Source organism: Ranitomeya variabilis, chromosome 6 (assembly GCF_051348905.1).
Source record: "Ranitomeya variabilis isolate aRanVar5 chromosome 6, aRanVar5.hap1, whole genome shotgun sequence".
NCBI lineage: Eukaryota > Metazoa > Chordata > Amphibia > Anura > Dendrobatidae > Ranitomeya > Ranitomeya variabilis.
The window spans coordinates 463,896,216-463,904,837 of record NC_135237.1 but is presented as its reverse complement, the minus strand read 5'-3'; the positions used below and the strand labels follow the sequence as shown (position 1 = coordinate 463,904,837).

Sequence of the window (8,622 nt, the reverse complement as noted above, 5' to 3'; positions counted from 1 at the left end):
TGCAAATAAAAAGAAAGCAAATCAAATCTTTGGCACTTGAGATTTCCTGTTTTGAACCAACCTGGGTCTTTTTCAAACATCACTATGTCCAAATTGCCAAGTAAAGAGGGTAACCCATGTTACAAGCAGTAGTGTGGCATCTAAGGGGGCATTGGCAAGGACACCAGGCAGGAGGATACGGTGTAAAGCGCAGTTTGCACTATCAGCAATGATAACATTTTTGGTGAATTACTATTTCCTATTGAAATAAAACAAGCATCATGTGAAATGTTCTGTGAGTGTGGCAGATTATCCTCTATTTGACTCTTTGGAGTCCTGCCGGCCCCATCACATTAACACTCAGTGAGCGGGTTACAACTTTGTTCTTTTTCATTTTCACACTATTCGAAATCTTCCATTTTCTCCCAGTTTAAAGGGAAGCAGCCCAGTCACAATGCGCTGAATGAGCCCTAATGCTGCCGATAATAGTCAATGAATTAATAACATTTAATATTTTTTAACAAATAAGAACTATTATGAATTAATACATTGAATTTTTAAACTAATAACAATGAATAATGAATTATTAATATTAATCATAGGAGGCCAATGTAATTTCCTACCCTTTAGTATAGTTTAGTGGAACATAAAGCCCAGTGGGTTGTACTGTCTCCCAATACTAGTGAAATTTCGCAGTAGTTAAATTATATATTCACATATATGGTGTGTATATACAGTGGGTACAGAAAGTATTCAGATCCCTTTAAAATGTTAACTCTTTGTTTCATTGCAGCCATTTGGTAAGTTCAAAAAAATTATTTTTTTCTCATTAATGTACACTCTTCACCCCCATCTTGACTGAAAAAAAACAAATGTAGAAATTTTTGCATATTTATTACAAAAAGAAAAACTGAAATATCACATGGTGATAAGTATTCAGACCCTTTGCTCAGACACTCATATTTATGTCACATGCTGTCCATTTCCTTGTGATCCTCCTTGAGATGGTTCTACTCCTTCATTGGAGGCCAGCTGTGTTTAATTAAACTGATAGGACTTGATTTGGAAAAGCACACACCTGTCTATATAAGACCTCACAGCTCACAGTGCATGTCAGACCAAATGAGAATCGTCAAAGGAACTGACCAAGGAGCTCAGAGACAGAATTGTGGCAAGGCACAGATCTAGTAAAGATTGCAACAGAATTTCTGCAGTACTCAAGGTTCCTAAGAGCACAGTGGCCTCCATAACACTGGTCAACACACAAAAATCATCAGCAAAGGTCGGGCTTTTATGGCAGAGTGGCCCGACGGAAGCCTCTCAGTGCAAGACATATGAAAGCTCGCATAGAGTTTGCTAAATAACACATGAAGGACTCCCAGACTATGAGAAATAAGATTCTCTGGTCTGATGAAACTAAGACAAACTTTTTTTGTGATAATTCTAAATGGTATTTGTGGAGAAAACCAGGCACTGCTCATCACCTGCCCAATACAATCCCAACAGTTAAACATGGAGGTGGCAGCATCATGCTATGGGGGTGCTTTTCAGCTGCAGGGACAGGACGACTGGTTGCCATTGAAGGAAACATGAATGCGGCCAAATACAGAAATATTCTGGATGAAAACCTCTTCCAGAGTGCCCTGGACCTCAGACTTGGCAGAAGGTTCACCTTCCAACAAGACAATGACCCTAAGCACACAGCTAAAATAACAAAGGAGTGGCTTCAGAACATCTCTGTGACCATTCTTGACTGGCCCAGCCAGAGCCCTGACCTAAACCCAATTGAGCATCTCTGGAGAGACCTGAAAATGGCTGTCCACCAATGTTCACCATCCAACCTGACGGAACTGGAGAGGATGTGCAAGGAAGAATGGCAGAGGATCCCCAAATCCAGGTGTGAAAAACTTGTTGCATCTTTCCCAAGAAGACTCATGTCTGTACTAGCTCAAAAGTGTGCTTCTACTCAATGCTGAGCAAAGGGTCTGAAAACTTCTGACCATGTGATATTTCAGTTTTTCTTTTTTAATAAATTTGCAAAAATTTCTAAATTTCTGTTTTTTTTAGTCAAGATCGGGTGCAGAGTGTACATTAATGAGAAAAAAGTGAACTTTTTTGAATTTACCAAATGGTGGCAATGGAACAGAGTGGAAATTTTAAAGGGGTCTGAATACTTTCCGTACCCACTGTATATATATATATATATATATATATATATATATATATATTTTATTTTTTTTTTTGTACCTTGACTTTAGAGTAAATATGATTCAAATAGATTGTCTTTGACATCTAATATCTAATTTTGTGGTCAATTCTGCATGTCTGCCAAAGGAAGTCTCACCTGACTTTTTCTATGAACATGATATCGTGTTCTACTATACCTTGCCAAGATTCTCAATACAATATATATATATATATATATATATATATATATATATATATATATATATATTTTATTTAATTTTTTTTTACTTTTAAAGGTATGAAAAATAGGATAGAGGCACCTTACTTGATTTTAGCATTGATGGCTTATCCCACCAATCAGCTCATAGTTCCCTTAATTTTTAATTAGGTGCATAGCTGTACTTTTTGTAGTTGTTATGTCTAGTACAACCCCTGGCAAAAATTATGGAATCACCGGCCTTGGAGGATGTTCATTCAGTTGTTTAATTTTGTAGAAAAAAAAGCAGATCACAGACATGGCACAAAACTAAAGTCATTTCAAATGGCAACTTTCTTGCTTTAAGAAACACTAAAAGAAATCAGGAACAAAAAATGGTTAATTTTTTTAAGACAAAAGAAAAAATCCAGCTCACCATAGTTGTAGTCCCTGGAGGCTCGGAGCACGGAAACACTGTGTCAAGGCGTGAGGAATGCAGGAAATAGAAAAAAATCCAGCTCAACGAGGTGGTGAAAAAGCAAAGTCTTGGTACTTTATTCACTTCATATAAAAAAAATAGAGGATAAGACAACAGCACAATATAATTAAAAACACTATCTACGCGTTTCTGGTGACATAGCACCCTTAGTCATGATTACTTTTTTTAACCAAGCATAGGAAAAAAATTATGGAATCGCTCAATTCTGAGGAAAAAATTAAATCACCCTGTAAATTTTCATACCCAAAAATAACACCTGCATCAAATTAGATCTGCTTGTTAGTCTGCATCTAAAAAGGAGTGATCATCACAACTTACAGAGATGTTGCACCAAGTGGACGGACATGAATCATGGCTCCAACATGAGAGATGTCAATTGAAACAAAGGAGAGGATCATCAAACTCTTAAAAGAGGGTAAATCATCACGCAATGTTGCAAAAGATGTTGGTTGTTCACAGTCAGCTGTGTCTAAAATCTGGACCAAATACAAACAACATGGGAAGATTGTTAAAGGCAAACATACTGGTAGACCAAGGAAGACATCAAAGCATCAAGACCAGAAACTTAAAGCAATATGTCTCCAAAACAGGAAATGCACAACAAAACAAATGAGGAACGAATGGGTGGAAACTGGAGTCAATGTCTGTGACCCAACTGTAAGAAACCACCTAAAGGAAATAGGATTTACATACAGAAAAGCTAAACGAAAGCCATCATTAACACCTAAACAGAAAAAAACAAGGTTACAATGGGCTAAGGAAAAGCAATTGTGGACTGTGGACTGTGGATGAAAGTCATATTCAGTGATGAATCGCGAATTTGCATTGGGCAAGGTGATGATGCTGGAACTTTTGTTTTGTGCCGTTCCAATGAGATTTATAAAGATGACTGCCTGAAGAGAACATGCACATTTCCAGTCATTGATGATATGGGTCTGCATGTCAGGTAAAGGCACTGGGGAGATGGCTGTCATTACATCTTCAATAAATGCACAAGTTTATGTTGATATTTTGGACACTTTTCTTATCCCATCAATTGAAAGGATGTTTGGGGATGATGAAATCATTTTTCAAGATGATAATGCATCCTGCCATAGAGCAAAAACTGTGAAAACATTCCTTGAAAAAAGACACATAAGGTCAATGTCATGGCCTGCAAATAGTCCGGATCTCTATCCAATTGAAAATCTTTGGTGGAAGCTGAAGAAAATGGTCCATGACAAGGCTCCAACCTGCAAAGCTGATCTGGCAACAGCAATCAGAGAAAGTTGGAGCCAGATTGATGAAGAGTACTGTTTGACACTCATTAAGTCCATGCCTCAGAGACTGCAAGCTGTTATAAAAGCCTAAGGTGGTGCAACAAAATACTAGTGATGTTTTGGAGTGTTTTTTTGTTTGTTTGTTTTTCATTATTCCATAATTTTTTCCTCAGAATTGAGTGATTCCATGAGTTTTCCCTATGCTTGGTTAAAAACAAGTAACCATTACTGACTACCACATTTTGTGTTCTTGATTTCTTTTAGTGTTTACGTGTTTAGTGTTTTAGTGAGTGTTTAGTGTTAAAGCCAGAAAGTTGGCATTTGAAATGACTTTAGTTTTTTGCCATGTCTGTGATCTGCTTTTTTTCTGCAAAATTAAACAACTGAATGAACATCCGCCAAGACCGGTGATTCCATAATTTTTGCCAGGGGTTTTATTATAGTTTTTTGCAGCTCCATTTCATTCAAGTAAATGGGACTGAACCAGGTACAGCTGTTACTCTATTTATCTATAGGACTGCCATGACTTTCTCCAGACGTCCTGTAGACATTGAATGGAGCACAGGTCGGGCATGTACATCTTTGCTTCATTCAAAACAAGTCTCTGCACAGCCAGATTCCTGGTTCCAGAGCCCTGTTGTCAGGATTGCTGAAAATCCCAGCAGTCAAACCCCCAGTGATCCTTTGGATTGGTAATAATTACCCTTTAACATGATATACAGTGGATATGAAAAGTATACACACCTTTGTTAAAATGCCAGGTTTCTGTCATGTTACACAGTCATACCAGGAAGAATGATTTCAGAAGCTTTTCCACTTTTATTGTCACCTACTGTATAATTTGTACAAAACCATTGAGAAACAACCTAAAATCATTTTGAAAGGAAAAATAAAAATTCCAAAACTAATACAATGTGGTTTCATAAATGTCAACACCCTCTTATAATTCGGTATGTGGTGGTATTCACAATTAGCCAAGCATATTTAAACTCATGTCAAATAGTAGTCAGTATACAGCTGCCATTATTTATAGTTAATCTGATTAACCCTATAAAAAGTTTAGCTGCTCTAGTAGGATTTTCCTGATATTTCCTTGTTCAAATTTCACAACAAAGCCATGGACTGTATATAGCTTACAATGCAGCAAAGGGATCTTATTGTTTATTAGATTTACCATGGAATACTGTGAAGATGGTCATCAAGAAGTGGATTAAATTTGGCACAACAGTGATATTACCTAGAAATGGACATCCTTCAAAGGACAAGTAGAGACCTATAGCAATATTAATGCTGCTGCAGGAATTTCTGTTAAGAGCTGGTTATGTAGTGCATGTGACAACAATCTTCTGTATTATTCATATGTCTGGCCTGTGGGGTAGGGTGGGAATGCAAAAGCATTTTCTTATGAAGAAAAACATCAAAGTCCAACTATGTTTTGACAAAAGCTAAATCATGTCTGCCAAAAGCATGTGGGAAAACATATTATGGTCTGATAACACCAAGGTTGGACTTTTTGGCCATAATTCCAAAAGGTACTGTATGCCTGGCGTAAAGTCAACATTGCACATTAGCAAAAGATCTCCATACCCACAGTGAAGCATGGTGGAGGTAACATTATCCATCAGGGCTGTTTTCAGCAGCTGGAACTGCTGCTTTAGTCAATCTGGAGGGAATTAGGAACAGTTTCAAATATTAGTTAATTTTGCATCAAAGACTAAAGGTCTCTGCTAAAAAGCAAAAGATAAAGAGGAATTCCACCTTTCAGCACAACAACAACCCTAAGCATACCTAAAAATCAACAAAAGAATGGATTTGCCAGAAGAAGATCAAAGTTTTGGAATTACCCTACCAGAGAGCCAATCCTGAATCCAAGGACTACAAGGAAGGCTCCAAGGAAGAATGAGCAAAGATTGCCAGTTGTAGATGTGCTATGCTGATAGACCCCAACCCAAAAAGATTGAATGCTGTCAAGAATATAAAGGGTACTTCAACAAAATTTTAATTTAAGCATGTTCAGATTTATGCAACTACGTTATTTTAATTCTTTATTTTCCTTCCGAAAAGATTTCAGGTTTTTTTTTTATTGAATTGTGCATATACTATATACAGGTGACATTAAAGGTGGAAAATGTTCTGAAATGATTATTCTCGGTATGCTTTTTTTTACATTATACAAACCTGGCAAAGCAGGGGTGTGTAGGCTTTTTACATCCACTGCATACTATGTGGAACATAAAAGTCAAGGTTGTATATTACAGTTAACATTTCTTGATGCTAAGTGAACTGCAACTGATAAAAGTAAACATAATGTCAGGTGAATAGAAAATGCCATCTGTGATACCCAAGCCAAGACTGAGCTTGCCAACCAGACAACTGTTAGTGGAATCACTCAGCGTGCACATCAAAAAGGGTAGAAACATAATAAGTGATTGAAAAAGGACATTAACACAATAAGCCCAATGTGTCATCATAATGTAGATTTTATATAATTTTATATAATTTTAAAAAGCATTTGCAAAGGAAGGACAAATCATGAATTTATTTTATACTATTTGCGGAAAAATGCATTGGAGAGATTTACTGATCCTGTGTTATAGTGTAAACCAATGGAGGCAGATCATGCAGCTGCCATGATTCCCATGAGCTGGGAAAATGGGAGGCCCAAAGCTAAATTACCCTGCCTCCCAGGCCAATATTTGACCTTTCAGTTGGTGATGAGGTCAGGGTTTATTTTTTTTGCGATGCTTGCAAACTTGAGGGTTAAAGCACCGCTGTAATTGTAGGAGCAGCAGAACACTCAGCAGTCAGAGTCCTTGCACCACTGAGGACCATGAAAGGCAGCAGTGATGCCCTCCTCCAGTGCCGTAGCTTCACCTCTACAACAATTCAAACTTAGTGACAGTAACATACTGACACCAGTGCCACCACCTCCATGCCATCACGAATAGTGATGTGTTCCAGTGCCCTGGGTGGTTGTCTAAGTTGGGATTTTTCATGAGGCCCCATTATTTCTATGTATGCAGTGGCTAATGCTGGGTGTATTTGAAGCATCATTAGACTCTAGTTTAGTTTTTCACCACTTGTTTTTAATCAAGTTTTTAAGTTATTCCTCATCAATAGGGTAGAGGATAACTTACTGATTTCTTGGAGTCTCACCAGTTGGGACACCCACCGATCCTGAGAATAGGGTTCTGCAGCCTCCCATCTGCATGGAGATGAGGTGAAGATGGTGCACCATCGCTCTCTTCATCCTGTATGAGACTGCTGAAGATGTCAGAGTACAGCACTTTGCTATCTCCAGCAATCTCAGAGACAATGAATGGAGCAGAGGTGCACATGCCCGAGCTCTGCTCTGTTCAGATGGGACTCTGTAGAGCCACATGTTGAGGATCCCTGGGAATCCCTGTTCCCTGTTCCGGGAAACATGAAGAATTTTAATGAATTTTAAAAACTAATGATAACCGGCATAACTAATTACATAAAAACTAATTAATGCAATGTCTTTTATTATGTAGTGAATAGTGCAGACCACCCAATCAGGACCTCAGGCAATAACGGGTAACCTGCTTACATTCAGTCTGATTTGTGTACATGTGAATAGATGTGCGTACGTTTGTACAAATAACATTCAATACATACTGGATCCAATTCCACAAGGCAAGAACAAGTTCCAAAAAATTATAAGCAAAAAGTGAAAAATATGTTAGTGTGCCAGGTATATGCGTATATGATGACAACTAACCTGATCTCTTTAATAGATTCATTATTTAGACTTCAGATTTGCTTAAACTTTGTCATATCTTGCCAACTTTCTGCTGGTGATTTACTTTGTACCTCTTGGGATCCATAAGACATGGTATAAAAATACTGGCCATATAAGCTTTTCCCAGAAAATGCACCCTCTATTTCCTTGACATTAGGCAGTACAGTATATGTCTTACTATATGGAAAGCTCTAATGCACTTTGTTAGGTCCTTTTTGGCAGTTACAGAATATTCACAGTTATGTCGTTGCTCCTGTTATTGGCACTATGGCAATGAAATTAAACAAGTCTTTGCATTTGTCCAATTAGCTGGTGAATATTTTGCAAAGTGACATAAAAAGAAAAAAAAAGACCCATTGGTGAATTGTAAAGTGATTGCAGTGATGTCCAGGAGATCAGTCCAGGGCAAGCAGTGGCTGAGTGTTCTCACTGTCTCTGTGGTCCTCGTGCATCAGGGTGCCAGGTTCTACCACTGATTGGGACCTGAAGGAAATAGAGAAACAACGTATTCATTGTGTGAACCATTGGCGGACACAGACAGAAAAGGGCCCCTGTGCAAGAACACTATATGGGCCCTTTTAAGCTCAAGAGCTCCTAAAAATGCAAAATTTCACCTGCTTTGGAGGTATAAATGGGCCCCCTTACCACTTAGGCCCCTGTGTAGTCGCAGAGGCTGCACCAATGATATGTCCGCCGCTGGTGTGGACTATGTATGCATTTAACTGTATAACCACGTTTG

The 8,622-nt window shown here is 38.1% G+C and overlaps 1 protein-coding gene across 2 annotated transcripts in view; it reads right to left on the bottom strand.

Annotated features, from left to right (window-relative positions):
- Nucleotides 1–4,530: 4,530 nt before the first annotated feature.
- The window catches only part of CLVS1 (clavesin 1), a 131,834-nt gene continuing 127,742 nt past the window's right edge, over nt 4,531–8,622 (bottom strand). For both annotated transcript variants that reach the window (XM_077270546.1, XM_077270547.1), the window contains exon 6: nt 4,531–8,366. In XM_077270546.1, the coding sequence (XP_077126661.1) occupies nt 8,279–8,366 (88 nt within the window). In that variant the 3' untranslated portion in view covers nt 4,531–8,278. The remainder of the gene's footprint in view (nt 8,367–8,622) is intronic.